This window comes from Toxoplasma gondii, chromosome IV (assembly GCF_000006565.2).
Source record: "Toxoplasma gondii ME49 chromosome IV, whole genome shotgun sequence".
Classification (NCBI taxonomy): Eukaryota; Apicomplexa; class Conoidasida; order Eucoccidiorida; family Sarcocystidae; genus Toxoplasma; species Toxoplasma gondii.
The window spans coordinates 2,134,910-2,154,854 of NC_031471.1; the positions used below are offsets into that span (position 1 = coordinate 2,134,910).

General features: G+C 56.6%; 1 protein-coding gene across 1 annotated transcript in view; it reads left to right on the forward strand.

The window, feature by feature from the left end:
* TGME49_210700 (hypothetical protein) overlaps window positions 1-19,597 on the forward strand; it is a gene marked incomplete at its 5' end in the record, with an annotated part of 33,002 nt that extends 13,405 nt beyond the window's left edge. The window contains 7 exons of the mRNA XM_018779513.1: window positions 243-848; window positions 1,484-15,977; window positions 16,206-16,262; window positions 16,786-16,920; window positions 17,549-17,694; window positions 18,221-18,363; window positions 19,067-19,597. Of these exons, the coding sequence (XP_018637954.1) occupies window positions 243-848; window positions 1,484-15,977; window positions 16,206-16,262; window positions 16,786-16,920; window positions 17,549-17,694; window positions 18,221-18,363; window positions 19,067-19,457 (15,972 nt within the window). The 3' untranslated portion in view covers window positions 19,458-19,597. The remainder of the gene's footprint in view (window positions 1-242; window positions 849-1,483; window positions 15,978-16,205; window positions 16,263-16,785; window positions 16,921-17,548; window positions 17,695-18,220; window positions 18,364-19,066) is intronic.
* Between the last annotated feature and the right edge of the window lie 348 nt (window positions 19,598-19,945).

A 19,945-nucleotide genomic window follows, 5' to 3' on the forward strand; every position in this document is an offset into this window, starting at 1 on the left:
CCCTTCCAGAGCGTGTAGACCACCTGTGTGTTGCTTGCTCATTCGTTACGAATCTTGCGCAGGACGCCTGTGGAGTAGTGTCGTTTTTCGCAGGAGCTTGACACTGACCAGGCGAGGACCCAGTGCCTTCTGTGAATGATGCCACTCTTTAAAAAAAAGCTTCTCCCTTCGTTTGCTGTCCCAGTCGAACGCACGTGTACCTCGGGACAAGCATTCGTTGTCGACTTCTGAGTGTTCTTCAGAATATTCTCCACAACGATCCAGACGTCGTTCACGCTAGCTCTCCTCCTCCGTCTCTCCCGCCGCTGTGCCGGGGGACCGGCTCTGCCGTTTCAGCTCCCAGACGCTCGTCCAGAAGTTTCACTGAGTCCAGTTCTTCACGGCTTTTCGATCTCTCGACTCGAAGCCGTGAACGAGCGACTTCGCGAGGCAGGCGTCACCTTGGAAAAGAAACCAGCCTCGATGCAGATGTGGCAGCGGTGGAACCCCGACAGACGACTGTCGACTGGTTTCGTCTCCTCGACGCAGAGGGTATTTGCTCCCTTAGGTTCGAGGTGTTTCTGCGAAATCTTATTGTCGAGCTGGTCACCCCACCGGCCCGTGCCGGAGTAGCGAAGGCGCGAACTTTAAAATCAGAAGTAACTGAAGCAGGCGAAGCGGTGCTGACTGAGCCCCGCCTCGGATCTTCTGTCGACAGAGACCTGTTAATCGAGCAAAACGAAAACAGAAGAGCGAGTGGCAACCGACGACAGTCGCGACTTGGGCGACGTTGGAGGCGCAACGACGCAGCGAACGACGCTCTGGAAAAGAAGCCGCCTCACTGCGTGTTCCACGCGAAGACAATGACGGTGGGACACAGCTGGATTCGAACAGGCGATATGGAACGCGTACAGCTTCGGGAACTGTTGTTTCTAAGTCGCGGTTAATATTTTTCGTTCCTTACATACGCAGGAACCATATAGGGTGTTTGTTTATTTGATTTGAGGTATTCACTTCGAGGTCGCAAGTCATCTGTACAGAGACACTTTCCACTTACAATGTAGTAATGCGTGGTCTCGCTGTTATCTTTACGTTCTCAATACCGACTTCGTACGGAGTGTGGTGCGGGAACGTCTTTATTCCAATCTCTATGAGTGGTTCGGGAGTCAGGGCGAGCATACCAGTTGATTCCGCTCACGACCCTGGAGTGCTTCCCTTGTAGCATGCTCGCGTATTCACGCCGGTGTAAACTGGGAAATCATCACAAGATAAACCACAAGCTCGTCAAAACGAGAATCAGCCGTTTGCAGGTGTCGTGTACGAATGTGTGTTCAAATATTCTTCATATCTGTCAGCGTCCATACTCGAACTGTGTTTTCCTCACGGTTCGGCGGTTTCGTAGGAAGCAAATCGTAACATGGTACCTCGATTCGATTCTTGTTGCAGCCTCTGCCTCGGATACTCACCACACTTCTAGCTTGTGCATTCTGTGTCTCCCACTTAGGTCGAGATGATAACCGTGGCGCTGCCGCCCTTCAGTCCCTTGGTGTCAGGGGCTCCGCAAGGTTCTCAGGACATTTCTGGACCGACGGTGCCGCAGCCGTCTTCTGAAGAGATCTGGCTCTCACTGCGCTCTTCAGCTCTCAATCTGGAACACCTAGGGGCGACATTGATTGCTGTGCGTCTGGACACCGTTCGTCTGTTCAACCCTGCGGCGGCTCTTCCCTTCAACGTCATTCTCTCCGACACTCGCCACAACTGGATGGATCTTGCGCACAAGCCGTTGCCACGCTCGCGGTCGCCTGCCGGCCGTCTCGCTAAGCAAGCCGGTGCGCCCAACGGAAGTGGAGATCCGAACGGAGACAGCGGGTCTCCCGCGGGCGAGACGACTTCTGCGTGGGTTTTGGACCGGGACTCGAGCGGTGCAGAGGAGGCATTCAGCAATTTCAATGGCGATTCAGAAATATGGTTTTCCACGGGACAAAAACAGGGAAGCGAGGGGACCCGGTGCGACATACCCTTTGGAGGCGATCCAGGAGCACCTCTTGACCACGTCGAACTCGTACAGCCTGCGGGAATCGTTCAGTTCAACGGACTCCCCGAGGCGCTTCTCTTTCCACCTCGTCCGTCTGGAGATTCTCCCGCCCTCGCTCCCACACGGAGACGAGACGCCGAGGCAGAAAAAAGCGAGAGACAGCTAGCGACGGAGTCTCTGCCGTCGCGTGCGTTCGAGTGCGGAGGCCATGGCGAGCGTCGTCCTGAGTTGACGGTGACCTACCACAGCGCAAATGCCACTCTCCGGCCGCTTCGAAACTTTGGCAGCAAGACGAGCTTCTCCGATGTCTGTAGAAAAGGTCCCATGTCGTATACTGAGAATCAGCAAAGTATTTCCGTCAGTGTCGCGCATCCTCGGTGTGTCATCCATTTACCTCTGTTCATGCAAACATTCGACTTCTTCTTCTTTCCAGCTCCAGCCACGCAGCCGGGCAAGTTGCAGTCCATGAAACACTCGAGTCGGTGTGCCTCGTCCAGCAGACGAGAATCTGCGACTGTAGAAGGCCATCAAGAGCCGGGGGCACCGCCGATGCCAGTGAAAGTCGTGAAGAGAGCTGAGGTGAATTTGGAGCTCACAAATGCCTCTGTAATTTTGCCGGGGAACTGCCAGGATTCCCGCAGTGCTCTCGTCGCTATGCAGGGATCTGTGACCTTGCGTAAGAAGGGAGGAGCTGCTCCGCCGCCATCTCTTTCAGGCCCCGCTGCTCTGGGCGGGGACCCCGAAGAAAGGAATCCGAGTTCTGAATTTGCCCCTGAGAGTCGCAGTCATGGATCAAGAGTTCTCACACACCGGGTCGGAAGCAGGGCAGAAGGTGGGGACCGTCAGGGCGACAATGCTTTTTCCTCAAAGTTGTCGTCGCGCCGCCGCACAGGCCTTCTTACGCGCTCGTCCTCCGTGCTCCATATTCTGGAGAGGGCGGAAGCAGCCGCGACGGAAGCTGCAGAGCAGGTCGGCCTCGAGAGGCCTCTGGAATTCTCAAAAGCCGCTGGGACCTCAGAAAGAAGGCAGGACACCGTTTATGCACCGACCGACGAACAGGCGGAAGGCTTCACTCTGGTGAGGATCCGGGACGCCACTATTTTTTGCTGTCGCCGAGCAGACACACTGGTGGTTCTGGAGGATCAGGAAGCCCGTGGTGGGCCAGAGACGGGGCGAGATCGAATGCAGAACCCTCTCATGGAGAGAGAAGAACGAAGTCGAAAGGGTGAGGAGACAACGCCATGTGGCGGGCATGTTCCTGCCCGCGCTTCTGCCAGAGCCTCTCGTTCACAAGAGTTTGACGCCACCCACTTATCTTCTAGCAAACACAGCGAGAGCGAGGCACGGGCCACAGCGGGTTTCTTGCCTGGTCCTAGACCGTACCAGATGCCCACCTCACTAGGCAATTCCGAGCCCCTCACCAGCAGTCGCCGAGGCGCCCACGGCGCAGGTCTTCGCATTCTCGCAGCTGGCATGCACATGGACTTCCTCGTGCACAAACGAGAAGGCTGTCGCTCCGCGGAGTGCGTCCGGTCCGCCAGCAGCTCATGCTGTCTCGTGACTCCGAGCGAAGGAGACGCATCCGACGAGGTCAGAGAAGGCCCCGGAACAGAGCCAGGAGCACGTAGGACCAAGTCGATGGGCAACGAGCGTCATATTCTCGATCAGAGGAAGCTGAGTTTTTTCACAAAGAGGCCGCCGTCCTACGTGTGGGGACGCGCTCAGCGGTCTCAGCGTGAAAGCTGCGGATGCTGTGTCGAATTCCAGCGCGTCCACATTCGCGTGTATCCTTGCTCGGTTGAGATTTCTTATCAAGATCTCCTCCTAGTTGCCAACTGCGTTCACCGGCAACGTACTCAGCTCGAAACGCAGCAGCAGTCACACGGGCCAGAAGCAGCGCCACGTGGGCGTTCGTTGAATTCCCCAACTGGCGCTTCCTCTGACGAGCCGGAAGGCTTTCCAGTGACTCCGCCCGCGAGTCGCGCGTCGGCAGCTCCAGGCGTGCAGAGAACAGAAGAAGGGATGAAGAAGACGGAAGAGGTCGAGAAACGGGGGAAACACGAAGCAGAAGGCCAGCGTGAAATTGAGGTGCATATCGCCGCCCTCCGTCTCACGCTTCTGAATGATTGCTTTGGCTCTCTGCATGCACCCGTGTTACAACTCTTCGTCCCCTCTGCATCGCTTCGCCACCGTGATTACTCAGTGCGCTCCTGGGCTCTGCTGTGGACAGCGGCGGCTGCGGCGGAGGCTGCTGATCTGTGCACTCGAGGCGGGGAGTCCAGCGACCGCCTCGGTCGTGCGAGTTTCTTCTTTTCACGTTTCCGGCAAGAGCCTCCCGAGGACTCCGTGACGCAGTTGGGTCCAGGCCTGGGCCGGGCCGAAGGTGACAAGGAAGCGACATGTCACCGGGGCCCCACCACACAGGAATTTTTCGATCTGTCGCTCTTCGATTCCTCCAGAGCTATGTGGAACGCTGGTTCTGGGTTCCAACAGCCGTCGCTCTGGGCATCTGGAGCAACAGCCGAGGTCGATGGGTGTGAGACGAACGCTCCTGAGACTTTGGAGTGTCGTGGTGTTCGACCCAGAATGCACGACCAAGATGCCCTCTCTTGTGGGCAGAAGCTAGTCACTTGCGGGGTGAGTTGCGTTGACTTCTCCTTGCTTCTCTGGTGTTTCAATCCTGTCGCGGTCGCCTTCGAGCCAGTCATTGAAAACTTTGCTCTCACCGCGGTCAGCCGCGATCTCCCCTATGAAGTGTTCGCATGCCTCTATCCCGGCAAAGCCCCGCTGAGACGCCTTGTTTTGGAGGAAGAAGCCAAGCGAAGTGTGTTACAAGAAACCTTTCATCGAGATGGGGAGAGAGAGGAAACTGCCAGACGTCGGTGGAACGGAGGTGGGGAAGCGGTGACCACTGAGGCCGTGGGAGGGCGACGACGAAGCAGAGCGTTCGGCCGCCGTTCCCCGCCTCTTAAAACGAAAGTGAGTAGACGGGGGTCTGAAAGTGATGGACCGCGTTTCGATAATACGGCCTCCGGTGGCAGGGTGTTTTCAGGCGCAAGACGGGAGAGACACAAACTCTTGCGTGCTTCTTCCGAGGCACTGCAAAGGGACTTGCAAAGCGAAAGAGCAGCGAAGACTCCCGCGCCCATGTTGACCCGGCGACCCACTTTCAGCTACGACTGGTCCGGTGACGAGGCACCTGATGTCCGCGAGACCAAGTGGGGAGAAGAGAACTGGGAGGCCTCAGAGACGAGTCACGAGGTCTTGACGGATTCACTGAGTGGCGATAGCGATGTTTCGTCTCTGGGGCGAACGGACAGCGACTCTGTGCTCTCTTTATTCTCGCCGCGTCTTTCTGGGCTCTCACTGCCACCTCATGCAGCAGATCCATGCAGTGTCTCCGCATCGGTTGCACGCGAGGACATCGGTTCGATTTCCTCGCCCCCAAACGTCGAGGGGAACTCTTCTGAGATGTCAGACGTGTCGTCTTTGTCTTCCTTTTCAACGGAATCTGGTTCAGAAGAGATTGAGTCCTCTCCGCCCCCAGAACGACGGTACAGAGGTATCTTTCTGTCGTCGCCCTGCACGTCGCCGATAGAAATCAATGTGTCCCACGTTCTTCTGCGCACTCTTCTCTCCGCTCTCACACAGTGGCGCAGCGACTTTCTCCGTCACGCGCTCCCTTTCCAGCGATCCTCTGGCTCCGCTACAGCTGCCAAGATAAAGGACCCAACTGGGACTCGAGGGGCCAAGAAACATGTGTGCAACGCCTGTGAGGCTCCTGGCCAGTCCACTGACGAGCGGCCTTCCAACACTCCAGACATCATGCAGACGACAGAGCGAAGCACAGCTTTCCAACAGGGTTTCTCCGGCGTCACCGCTTGTTGCGCGTCTCCGTCGACCGATCTGTGCGCAGAGGCACGGGACGAAGTGAAGGAACCATCAGGCGACGAGGAGGAAAATCGAGACGAACACTCAGGAGGCGGAGCCAACAGTGGGGAGAATTCGGCCTCCTTCGAGTCGACGCAAACTGAGCGCAACTCTGAGGCGAATCCACAATTGGCTTTTGTCCCGCTCCCCTGCGTTCTGTCGCCTGCCCTCGAGGGCGAGAGGGCCGAATCATTGCCTACAGATGCCATGCCCTCGAGTGAGCAACGGATGTCGGTGAAATCTGCTTTTCCTTCCTCGTCAACTGGCACAGAGGAAGATCCGGACCTTCTCCAAAGGAACAGCGAGGCCAAACGGGAGAAGACGAAAGAGTCTGATATGTCAACAAGCAGTTCCGGGGAGTTCTCCCGGGGAGGTGACGAGAACGCAGAGGCCAGCGGGGATCCTGTGCCGGCAGAGGAGAGTGACGGACAGGCCCATCAACAAGAGGACGCCCATCAGCTTGAAGAATATCCCCAAATGTCCACGGGTTCTCTGCCCACCGGCTCACTTCAATATCCACCTTCCGGCAACCTCACATTCTCGTCAGGTCCTCGCTCCTCGTCGGTCTCCGACCCAGTGGGACCCGGGGCTGCGGGGACTGGCAGCGGCGCTTTAGGCAGTGTCGCTCCTTCTCCAGCAGATCCGCGCCGACAACTGTTCATTCCCTACGTCGTCAAAAACGAGACGGGGATGCTTCTTCATGTCGACGTGCTTCTGCCTGTGGAAGCCGGTCCTGTGGCTTCTCGAGACGCAACAGCCGCAGATGCCTCTCTCCCGGTCCACAAGTCATCTCCCTACCGAAGGGGAAAGGACCCCTCAGATCCGTCTTGCGGTTCGCGGGTCCCACCATCCGTCACGCATGCTGACAGGCTTCAGCGTCGGAACTGTTTGCTGCCTCCAGAACGTGCCTCCAAACAAGCGGTCGCCGGTGGAGGGGGCGACGACACTCCGTATGTCATCAGCGACCAGGGGAGTGAACAAAACACAGACAAGGAAGGCGAGTGTGTGAGAGAAGAATCCCTTCGAAGCGGCAGAGAGGCTGGACAGAACCGGCGTGTGGAGCCTCGCGGAAGGAAGTGGGCGAGAGTCACTGTCGATCCCGCGCAAGAGCGAGCGCTTCAGCAACTCCATGTCGAAGTGGGAAGAGCCGCGAGCTACCGTGTGAGGCTGGAGCTGACCTCCTGCGGCCGGGGGGACAACGAAAGAGATCGTGCACTGGGAGTCCCTGGGACCTCAGGGAAACGAAGGGTCACCCCGACAAGCTCCGGAGCCACCCTGGACGCTGCAGTTTGGGAGGCGAGGCGTCCAGTGCCCATCGATCGTGTTGGTGTGTATGCACAGCCTTTGGCTTTCAGACACCCCGTCGTTATGGCGCCTTCCTCAGGCGCAGATTTGCACGCCCATTCGGCGACAGCAGGTCGCAGCTTCTCCCCATCGACTTCGGATGTGAGCCGATCTACACTCGACAGTCCACCGGGCGTGTACCGTGGAACTCCCCCGAATGATGGAGACCGGTTTCCGCCTTCGCCGTACACCGGAGATGGTCCTTGTATTGTGCAGGACGCGCCGCCAAAGCGCTCGGAAACCCCAGTACAGCCAGCGTATGCGGCGCCCTCTTCGTTTCCTCTGGCCTCGCCTCTAGGTCTGTCACGGGACAACTCCTTCCTCGTTTGTCGAGTCGTCGCGGAGGCAGGCAGAAAGCGGTTGATCGTTCAGTCCCAGGTGCTTCTTTACAACAAATGCTTCGTGCCTGTCGAAGTACTCGTCTTGCCTTCTGAAGAGGTCGTTGCTGCTGGCGGAGACGCCCTCTGTTCAGGACCTGGAGGAAAGGACAGCGGCTTGAACTCAATGTTGGGTACGCATGGTTCCCGTGAGAGCAAAAACGAGGCTGCTGAGCGGGAGCTTCCCTCCAGGGCCAGCGACAGGTCTGCGCGAAGTACCGACGAAGACACCTATGATACAGAGAGGCAGCCGGGGTCGCGACTCATCGTCATCCCTCCAGGAGGATCAGCTGCTATCCCCGTGAATGTCTGCCAGACAGGGCGGCTGTGTGTGCGTCCGCTCTCGCCCTCTCACGTTTTCACGTGGTCGCGGTGTCTGCTGCTCTACCGGCTGTGGCAGCTTCTGGGTAGCCCCTCTCGGTCAAGGGATCAGCTCCCGGTCTTGCAGTCGACCGCCTCTTCTTCACCTGTCGGTGACTCAGGCCTCACGGCTTCATCGAGGCCTTCTGTGGACGCGCCAGCTCGCCGGCGTCGCGCCCCCGTCCTCGATCTCCTTCGGTGCTCCTGCTGCTGTGAAAAGGACAACAACGGATGCCCGACTCCAGGAGGGCCGTCGGCAGATGGACGGCCAGTGAGAGGAGATGGTGGGCGTCTGGGACCCGAGTGCGGGGGCTTCAACGTGTGTGTCGTATGCCAGTGCGAGGACGTGGTCTACGAGGATATTGGGTGCATGCAGCTGAAGCTCGCCTTTCATCCACCAGTCTCCATTGCGTCGACGCTGCCGTTTCGAGTCAACTGTCGCCTGGAGTCGCTCCACCCCATAGGTGCCGGGAAGATCGAGGACTCTCAGAAGGGAGACGTGTCATCAGGGATATGTTGCGTAGCGTTCGAGTCCCGCCTGCGTCTGAGTCAACAAGTTCACCTCCATAAACTTCCTCTCGCGGGCGTCATCCGCCTCGAGGTAACTGTCGAGGAGGGCAAGGCGGGACGGCAGCATGCTTCGTTTCGCTCTGCACCTTTGCAGATTCACCCGATTCCGACATCGCTCCTGTTGTCTGCGCAGGCTGCCGCGGCCATTGGGGCGGACCGGGACGCGGGAAGCGACACAGATGACGACGATTTTGCGAGTGGATCGAAGGGTCCAATGGAAAATGGCGCAGAAGCCGTCGCGGAGCTGATTTGCCGAGACCCTGGCGGAAGTCGACACCCGCTGCGTCTCCTCCTGTTCTTTCAGCATTCTACCACTCCTGGAGCGCCTCCTTCTCTTCTTCTTCACACGCCAATGTGGCTTGTCTCGTTCCTGAAGGGTGCCGCAGCCTTCATGCGCGCCCACAGTGTCGCTCTAGCTGAAGCGCATGCAGCGAGGCATGCCTCGCACACCGTGGAGGACATCGCGTCTGACCAGCGGAGCAGCTCTCAAATTCGCAAGTCTGTAAATGCGGGAGACAAACAGCAGAGCTCGTCGGTGTGGTCCGCTTCGGGATTGTCCGAACGACCGCTAACGCGAGAGATAACAAACGATCTACAGTGCAACAGTTACCGGGACGCAGAATACTACTATGTCACTGATGGGTCTCTAGTTGAAGATGAAAGCACTTGGGCCGCTGCTGCAGCAGCTGTCTCCAGCGCAGCTGTCAATGCTGCCGCGGTGGCGGCGGCCGCTGTCGCAGCTGGCAATCTAGCAGATCGTGAGGCGTCGTCCAAGACTTTGGAGGGAGACCGAAAAGCAAGTGCCGGGTGGGAGTCGGAGAAAAGGCGCGGGACAGACAGAGCCACGAAACTGGAACAACTGCTTCGGAGAGTCGCCGGTGAAGGCTCCGAACTCTGTGTGGACGAAGAAGGAGACAGGATTGCCGGTGTGTATGCCTTAGACTATAAAGCGGATTCCTTTTTCATTCACGTACCCAGTGTGGGGACTTCTCCCTTCTTGAGTGTTCGCCAACCTATCCCCCCCGACTGCTGTCTCCCAGTCCTTCCTCCTACGTCCGCGGCGTCTCCGCTGCCGCCCCCACGTCGACCTGCCCTCGACGTGGCTGTCCGTGTGTGTAACGCGCCTCTTCCGCTTCTTCGGCCGGTGCAGCTTCTCCTGGTGATGCCGTTCTACCTTGTCATCAATGCGACGTTTTACCCCATCTCCATTCGCCAGTCGCGTTGCCTAGTTTGCCGCACAAAAGGGAGCAGTCGCCGTTGTCGATGTCTCACTCGCGTCTCGATCCCGTTGCTTGCAGAGCACGGATGGGCCAGTGTCCGCGACCCCGAACATTCTCGGCCGGACGAGGAAGTGCGTGAGGCAGCCCGGGAAGCGAACGGGGGATCTGACGAATCGTGTGACGGGAAAACGACCCAGGCGTCAAGAAGGCCAGACGCTCGTGGGAGTGCTTGGGTGTTACGAGACTTAGTGGACATAGAGGAGACAGCCCACATGATGGCGGATGGCGCAATTCAAATCGAGCCGAAGGATCAAAAACCGTTCTTCTGGGCCAGTGCTCGAGGAGCAAAGTTTATTCAAGTCTCCCGGGCCCTTGAGCGCGATGGGTCGCTCTTGTGCGATCGCGTCACGTCTTGTGACCGCGGTTCCAGAACCGGTACTTTGCCTTTACCTACGATGTCTTCTGCGCATCGTGGCTCTTCTCCGTCGCCTCGGTCAGAAGCAACAACCAGCAGAAAGGACGCTGTAGAAGGGGAAAGACGGATGTCTACCTCAGTCGCTGGCGAGCCCTGCGGGGTATCGCATTCCACCGGCGATCAGTGGTGGGCTCGATGGTCTGGTTGCTGTCCCCTGGGCACGAAATCTCAAGACTGGACTGTTCGAGTTCCTCCGGTTCCCCAGCGCCACCTGCTTGCAGAAACTTCCCTTTCCTGCGGCTGTTCATATCAGGGAGATAGTCACGGGATCAAGGTCGCGTCACCATCTTCGTTGCCCCTGTCAAGTTCCGGATTGAACGGCGCATCGAAGCCTCATCCAGAGTCGGCGTTGACCCCTGTTGCCTCCCCTACCGGTCATGCTGAAGAGGGCCAATGTCAAACAGAAGAGGCGTTCGCCGTTGCGTTCTTTCAGCGAGTTGCGGATGTACGGAGGCTTATGCGTGCTGACATCCTTTTGCGCCCTGTTCCCCGAATCACAAGACTTTGTCACCACCACCGAGTGACGGGTAAAGCCGGGGAATGTCGAACCCGTTCTGTAGCGATTCGAACTGTGCGGGATGCTTGTGAACACGCAAAAGAATCGCTTGTCAGCAAGCCAAAGACGAAACTAGACAGGGGTGTTAAGACGGCTGCTGCAAGTGGCCCTGTGGGGTCTTTATTCGACTCACCTGCAGCATCGCGGAACGATTCAAATGTCGGTATTTCTTGCGAGAGAGGAACGAAAAGCGCCAACAAGAAGCTGGTGAGCGTTCGCAGCAGCATGCTTCGTCTGGAGGTGCGCGACGGGCCAGCTGGGGGCAAGACGGTTGTGATCCGCGACGAAGGCTGGGGTCAGGCTGGCAATATAACTGTCCGTAATCATTCCCGCTGGCCGTTGTTGTTGCGTCAGTGCATGCATGCAAATCCAGTCGTGGCGGCCGCTGCGGCGGCAAACGCCGCTCGAGACGCTGCGGATGCTGCCTACGCCGAGGATGTGTCTGGCAGTGTTAACGACCCTGACGACGGAGTGGACGACGAGGGGGTCGAGTTGAAATTTAGTTCCTTCCCGGCTCGAGGAGTCAAGAGCAACGAACGACAAAGGGACGCTCAGTCCGGCGACGCGACGAGAGGCGCTGCGCCCAGCTCTGCAGCAACGGCGGACAGTGGACTGGACCGTACAGAGTTGTGGCCACGTATCGGCCATGGTAGTCAAAAGGCTTATGTGTCGAAGAATGTCGGGCAAGAACGCATCACCGGGCTAATCGAATTTCTTCTCTCGTACGGAATAGGACAGCGATATGGAGGTGAGAAGGTCCCCCCAGAAGGACAAATCACTGGAGAAGCTTGGAAACGAAATACAGCATATCCCGCTGCTGCTTCTGGGGAAGCGCAAGGGAGCGAGCTCCGAGGACAAGCCTCGCAAGGCTCAGACATGGTTCCTGAGGAAGTACAGCACCAAGAACTGTATTGGAGAGGTCAGAGATGGTGTGCGTGTGCAGCAGCCTCTGCTTCTCCATACTTTTTCGGTCCGCTTCCTGTCCTAGTCAACCCGGACGAGGAAGCTCTAATGGCGTGGGATGACTGTCGCCGAAACCGCGCTGTAGAAATAGCGGGACTCCCCGCTGCCCTCCTCGCTCACTCGCCATATGTGGTCGAAGGAGGCGTTTCAGAGTCCGCTATAATGGTTCGCGGAATGCCCGGAGTGGACGGGGACACAGGAGCGAGCAGTCAGTCGCCTCATGCGTCTCTTTTTCCAGGCGCGTTCTCCCGCACCGCATGCATCCCGCCATTCCTTCTTTGCGTCCCAGTGTGCAGCTCAAGTCCGCACCGCCAGCTCCTGCGAGTTCCGTCCCTCCCGCCCTCGGATTGGATTGTCTTCGACGTGCTCAAGGAAAGCCTGGCAGCGGTCATCGTCCTGTCTCAGTACCTGCCCTTGCCTTCTCCACCGTCGTCAACCGCTACGTTGTCGTCTCATTCGGATCCTCGCGGCGCCTCAGTGGACCCTAGCAGGGTCGCCCCGTCTGCTACTGTGGGCGCGTCTGCCGCAGTTGTATCCGCAGGCGGGAGCTGTCGCCCCAGTGGTGCGTCTCCTAAAAAAACGCCGCCGCATCCCCCATGTCAACAGGCAGCGACTGATGTGTCTCTTGTAACACAAGAAACAAGTCCACAGCAGGCAGCGCTTGCGGTGGCTGCTGCAGCTGCTTCAGGCCTTTCCCAAGTTGCGGCAGATGCGTTTGGGCAAAACTGGTTCTCCTGGGCAACTTCGAGTGTCTCTCCTCCTGCGCCGACACCAGATACTTCCCGTCGCGCATCCAATGTTCAAACGGCGACTCCTACCCCTCATGGTGATGAAACTGAACACGGAGGTGGAGATGCAGGGGAATACGACGTCACTGCTGGTCGTCTTTCTTACGTTTCCCCTTATGCTTGGACAGAAGAACGACCCCGCAGTACTGAGGAGCACGGCCGAGGAGCCGAAATAGTGCCTCTTCTGTCATCAAGGGCAGGCGCGGCAGGTGCCGGTCTAGCTTCCTCGAAGCGGTTCGATGCTCTTCGATCCAGTCATTGCCCGGCTGATGGGTGCACGGCGCCTGTCTTCGATTTGGCAACCAAAGCTGCTCTGGGGGATGGCGGCTCCCGCACGGACGGCGTCGACGAGGGAGGCCGAGGAATTGTGCGTGTAGACAGCGATTCTCCGGATGCGCTGATTCATCGTTTCTTGTACGTCCCCTCGTATCTTTCGACACGCCTAGCACGAACGGAACTTCAGACGCCTGTCGCAAAACTGGGTTCGACGCCATGTCATTCACTTTTGTCCAGAGAAGTGCGTCTCCTGAGGCTGCAGCAGCGTGCAAGAGAAGCGTATACTCGAGGGCTTTTTGGCGTGTTGCAGAATCCCAACGTCGACGGAGGCTTCTGGGGCCGCAGCAATACGCGCTTTAGTGACGAGTCTTCAGATGAGGAGCAAGCCAGCGCTTCAGCGTGGCGCGGGTTGCGCGCCGCTCGAACTGAGAGACAGACCGGCGATTTGGGGCAGAGCATTGACACAGATGTTTCTGCCTCTTCCTTCCAAACCGGCCTAAGATCTTCCGCCGGATATATCGGGTTCACCGCAACCGAGAAAGACGGTTGGACGTCATCCACTGGAGTCGGAGGTCTGACTGGACAAGCGTTTGAGCGCCGCGGCCCGGAACGCGAAATGGAGCGGCAACAAAGTGGAAACGTATTTGATCCCGAAGGCGCAAGCGACAGAATCGTGGGGTGGTGTGGTGTAGATCGCGGAGGGTACGTGAACATTCCCGTCTTCATGTCTCCGTTTTTCCACGCGTTTCAAGCGAGTGCGTCGCAGGCTCTTTCAGCCGGCCAGTCGCGCGCTGGCACGTCGGCAGGCCGAAGGGGAGTCATACCGAGCCTGTGGAGTGCGGAAGATACCACGGAGAATCAGAGCGAGCCGACAGGGAATCTCGAAACCGAAAAGACACCTCGAATGAAAAGTCGTGACGATCGACAGAAGCCGGCAACCCAACAACTCCCTTACATGTTCTATCTCTGCGGCGAGGATGAAGAGCGCCAGATGATTCTTCAACAGCATGGGCAGACGCCGTCATCCGAGGCCGATTCTCAACGCAGACTACAAAGCGCTGGTTTTGTCTGTGGTCAGCAGCTCTCGGCTGGGGGTCGCCAACGTGTTCAGTCACTGCGAGAAGCGCAGCAGGAACAAGGGGGAGCCCCGAATCGTTCTTCAGCTGCAAGTCAGTCCCGTCACCAGGATGCGGAGACGAAGGGCGGCGGACCGCCGGCTGGGCACGAGCTGGGAGTTTCCCGAGCTCCGAGCCGTCGAAGCTCATGTGTGTCCAGTAGCTCCTCTTCTTCAGATACGTTCGTGCGTCTGCAGGCACAGCAAGTCGCAGAGGAAACAGCGCTTCTCTTGCAGCTGCCTCCACCTCCGTTGCCGCTGCCTCCTACACCGGATCCGCCTCTTGTTGAACTTCGCGTGTGCGTTCCGCAGTTGGTAATATCTGTCGTCGCCAACACGATGCAGAAGAATCCACTCACGCGTCAGATCGTGAGAGCTCCTGACGAGCTGATGCTCTTCTCCGTCGACTACTTTTCTTTCCTCTTCGCTGCAAGCGACAATCACCAGGTTGTTGCGGCGGCTGTGCAGGATCTTCAGGTAGACAACATGCGCACCCATGCGTTGTATCCGGTTCTCCTCCAGAGGGCGTTGAGACCGGTTGATCCCCCTCTGGCGGAGGCCGCGGCCCCTCTCAGCGTCGCCTCAGGCCGAACAGATCTGTGGCGCGGGGTCAGTCCAGTGGCAGGGAGTGCAATCTACTCAGTTTCCAAGCCCATTTGCGAGCTTCTTCTCAAACGACGCCTGCCGCTTAGCCATAGGGCCCGGAGTGGAGGTGAAGACGTTTTCTACGTAGACAACTTCACTCTGTCCATTGTACCGCTCTCCGTTCGTCTCGACCTTGATTTCGTCGAAGCTTGCCAGAAGGCCTTGCGTTCCCTGCAGCGCGCTGCCACATTGCCTTTCACCGCGTCTACTTCGGATAGTCTCCAGAGCGCTGGGGGTCCTGAATCTAGAACTGATGCGCCGACCGGTGCCTCTCTGGGCGGTGCTGGAGTCGTGAAAGAAAACGCAGATTTCCATGCCGATGGAGACAGCCTGTTTTCAGGAAGTCAACCGAGTCAGCAACTCGCAGATCGCGGGTCTTCAGGGGACGGAAACAGGGGCATGAGTTCAGACGGTACAGTGGTTGGGGACTCGGGCTCTCCACAGCGTCGGTACAGCGGCACTCCGACACGTGGAACCCATTTCTCCGGGACGGACCTTCGGGAGGAAGCAAGCAAAGCTGGTGGTGGTGATACTGGCAGCAGTAAAGGAACCAGTGTAGCGAGTAGTTTCGTAGGTCCGATCGCTGCTCGTTTTTCCCCAGAGGCTGCCTGCGGGTGGCGACCGTACGTAGGTTGTGCATCGACGCGGGGCGATACCTTTCTCGGCCACAGCTTCTCGCGTCGTATTTCTGGAGACGTTGTCGGAAGGGCTTTGGTAGGAGCGGCAGGCCGAGAAGAGAGGGAGTCAGCGGACGAAAGAACCGCCTCTTCTCTTCATGTTCTGTCTGAGTCTCCAGTCACAGGTCTAGTTCTTCTGCCCCGCCTTCCGCCGGTGTCTTCAGCTCTGCAGCAAAGTCCAGTACGGCGTTTCTGTATCAACCGTTTAGTTATCGAGCAGATTCTCGCTTCATTTTCCTTCCGCACGGACGTCAATCCTCTCTCATCTTTATCTCATCGTCACTGGTTCATCCGAGCTCTTCTCTCTCTTTCGTCGATAGAAGAAGCCTCTCTTGGTTTCAACGCTGTCGTCTTGCCGACCCGAACGCCGACGTCCGCCTCACCAGACCGCGATGTGGCTCTTCTGGAACCGACTGAACAAGGTCAAGTCTGCATCCCGTTAGGGGAGTTGATCAAGCGGCTCTCCCAGGCCTATCGTCAGCAGTTGCTCTGGCAGCTGTCTCACTTTGTCGCGTCCATTGACATACTGGGGAACCCGGCTCGGTCACTCGCTCACATGCGCGAAGGCGTTCGCGATCTGGCGCTGCATCCAATTCACGCCGCTGAAAGAGGCGACGATGTCCTGGAAGGGGTATACAAGGGAGCGACGAGTTTTATCAGGCACACAGGTACGGTCAAGAGATGAAGGGGGGAAACGGACGCCGTGTTGGTGCGAGGGAAGACGAAGTTGTGAGAAATAGAACGCAGAGCCGATTCAGTTCTCGTGAGATTAGCAGCAGCGTGTTTCGGGAGTTGCTTTGCTGACCGTGCAGCCACAACGCATGGATGGGAAGAACTGCGTGACTGTGTCCCTGATCGACAGCAGGGGTTTTGTTACTCGTGTGCCTCTGTTGCAGGTTACGGCTTCTTTGGTGGCTTGTCGCGCATGGCTGGTGTGGCATCCGACTCTCTTGGTAAGCTTACAAAGCCATTCAATTATCAGTGTTTAGTCTGGGCACACATATACCACGTGGATATGAATATCTCTGCGTAGTGTGTGCGGTCTGCATTGCTTTCATAATATAAACCTATCGCCCATCGCTTTTAAAGGTGGCAGTGCGTCACGCCCAGGTAACTGTGTGTCCGCAGCTAAGTCCCAGGATGCTCTAAACATTTAGGACTTCTGTTTTGCTTCGGCTGCTGTCCTGCAACTGTCATCGTTTGCCAAAGTACATAGTTGGAGACATGGCATCCTTCAGAGTGCGTTGTTTGTTGTGTAATGTTCAAGTGGAGTTTTCGTAGGCACTGACGTTTCTCACTTGTCCTATACCTGAGAGTTTAGCAGTAAGGATCAGTGATTCCTACTGATCACGCAACTGGTTGCTCTCGCGATATACTCAAAGGTGGAGACAACATGGTTTGTATGGTAGTCTACCTTTAACAATGGTGCTCGCAAAGCTGCTTCGAACAGTCGATTCTGGTTGGTCACTCTTTCAGGTGCTCTCACTCTGGACGACGCCTACGTCAACCGTCGCCAGCAGCAACAGCGACGCCAGCGTCCTCGAGACGTCCAGGAGGGGATAACCTTTGGTGCAGAAGCTTTCGGCAAGGCGGTTCTGGGAGGGATTACAGGTAGGTGCATACAACGTGAATACGCATCATGACTCTGCTGTTCCTGCTGCGCGCCACTTCCTGATTTGACGCTTTGAAACGCGTCCAAAATCGAATTCACTTAGATTTCGGAGACATTTTGCAGTGTGCACTGGGCGTAGTGACGATACCAGCTGCATTCCAGAATCAAGTTCTCCGGGAAGACAAGGGGACTGGTGAATCCTTCGTCAACATTGGTCCGCAGTCTCCTCTCACGCGCACCTGTTTGCCTGCGGTAGGTACCGGGGCTGGCAGTTGCTGCCGCTCTTCGTCGAAGCAGGCAGACAGAATGTGCAACTGCTCTCGGTGGACGTGATTAGTTTTTCACGAACGCTTTCACAGCCTCTCTCGTCCAAAGGGCGTCAGTGTCTCGTGGACTCTGATTCTCTATGGGATGTCCAGAACGCTCGGTTGTTGAGACGATGTGGCGCTCCAGAAGAATGTGCGTTACGATGCGTCTATTCGTGAACATTAGGGGGGTTGTGCGTTGATATGCGTGATGTCAAGTGTGGCCCTTCGCGAGGCGACCTCATCCCCGCGGGCATCAGGGGAAGTATCCATTTCCCAAGTGAAATGTACCACGAGTTTCGGTTATGTCCATGGTTCCTAGGGCTCATTGAGGAGCCTATGAAAGGCGCCACTGAAGAGGGAGTAGAAGGTCTACTCAAAGGCGCAGGCAAAGGTCTTCTTGGATTGGTCGTCAAACCATTGACAGGTGTTCTAGATTTCGCGCAGAAGACAGCAGAAGGCATAAAGGTAACTCACCAGACGCGTGGACGATCCCAGTTTCTCTGTAGTATGACGAGGAAGGAATTTAGAGGTAATTATGTATTCTCGTTGTTGTCATGTTCCTTTTCTCATCCTAGTGCGTCACTATCTCCGTTTACAACTTTTATGAACAATCCTGATACGTCTGAGTGTTCAGCTTCACATCGCGGATCGCGTAGCAACACACGTGAGGGTCCAGATTTTCGCAGCTGGTGTGAAAAAGTTCTCTAGGTGTGATTGCTTTTGTAAGGCGGCGGTACAGATGACAGCGTTTCGCCTGTGCTCAGGAATACGGCGGATCAACCGGAATTACAATCGAGACTTTCGTCTCCTTATGAGGCTGAATCCCAGACGAACAAAGAGCGGAGGATGCGGGGCGATGTTTTGGCAGTCGGTGCGGCTTTTCTTTTCGAATCTTCAAGCCTTAGAAATCCTCCATTAAGGCGCCAGGCAAATTGTAGCAACTGTGAATCTACTTCGATGTCATTTGAGGATTTGTCTTGCTGTGACGTAGGAGCTCTCCCAAGTTGATCCTGCTAGGCGAACAAGGCGGCGCCTTCCTCGTCTACTTCTAGGGCAGGAAAGACTCCTAGTCCCATACGATGAGGAGGCAGCAAGGGTGAAGGAATGTCTAAATGATGTTGACGGTGTCTGCTGGTACGTCGTCAAAGGACACCTGCATATATGTATATATGAATGTATGCTGTTTACATGGTCACAACGTTCCAGCAAACGGGCATATTTTCTTCCGTAAGGGGTTGACTTAGTGTGCTGTTTCAGACATCGGAAGTATCCCGTACTGAGCACGCGTGGCCCAGCTGACGGGTTGTAGCTGCCGACGAAAGTGGCGATGGGGGGGAATGTAGCGGTTACGTATGGCAAAGGGAAGCGCATGTACTGGCGACACGTATGTCGACAGTAGCCACGTTGCAGCAGCATTCGTTGAAGCCGCGCCTTTCGAGCCAGGGTCGCCAAACGATACCTCACTAACAATGTACTTCTAGGGAGTGGATGTGGTCCCTCTACTAGCCAACGACAGCACTGTCAAGCCGAGTGACAGTTTCATGGATGATACAGTGTTCAGACTAACTGTACCGCAATAACAGTTTATTCTGATGTGGACGTGGGTTGTCGCGGGGTGTACTGAACCCGTGGAGTCCTCTGTATGCTTGAAGCAGTGATGAGCACGGTGAATATCCGAAGCTGAGGAACTCCATCCAGGGGGCTACTGAAGATGTGTACTACATTTGTCATTTATATAAACAAGGGCGCAAAACTCCGGAAATGGCACTGCCGCGTACTGAACCCAACTCTGCCCCCACCGCCAGTCTGGTCTCCGCTGTTTGTCGTTGTTGCGCAGGTCGACGATCCCGTTCCTGTCTTTTCTGTATGACATTCCTTTCCACAACTTGGTGGTCACCACGGACACCCATTTGTTGCAGTTCCGGTTGCCTCCTGCGACCTCCAGCAGTGACCAGACGCAACTAATAATGATTCTTCCACTGTACCTCCTCGTTTCCGTCCATCGGTTTAGTACCAAGCCACGGAGTCCTGACCAGAAACGCCGAGTCGGAATTCTTCTTGCCATTCGAAGCCGGAAAGCACGAAACCAGTCCCTACAGTCCGACAGGTTCCAGCAGCTTGATAAACCAGCCGCCGACGGGGATCCTGTGCACAAGTATATCTGGTGCTCATCGGCTGAAACGCAACGGCAAATGGACACGATCGTGCGTGAAGCCCTGGGGCGGTAATGAGGACGTGGAAGACACTGAAAAGTAGCGAGTCCCGCTGTCGCATTGTGTAGCGGTGGAGCAACTGGATGGCGATGGGCTGTGTGTTTATCGCATACGCCTTCCTTGAAGCGTTTATGATCTTGTGCACTTATTGTTTTCGTGTCCAGTGTTGAGACCACGTGGTTTTCATGGTGACTCCTGTGTCGAGATGCAATAATCCGTGCGGACGGGATGTCAAGAGCTTACGAATCGTTGATACTTCTTCAAATTACTCCGCAATGCACGTTTCGTGTTCCCTTCACCTCAAGCGAACCTTCTGACTCAAACGTGATACTCGTTTCAGACCGCGTGGTCTGCCAATACAGGCAAGCCCCCGTCAACTTGGCTTCTGTGCCTTATACCTGAAATTGTGTGTCCGCCCTACGTTACCTGTCCACCGTTACTATGTCCTTGCGCTTTCGCCACATCAGAGAGACTGTAAATCTACTTTTTGGGGAGAGTCGCAG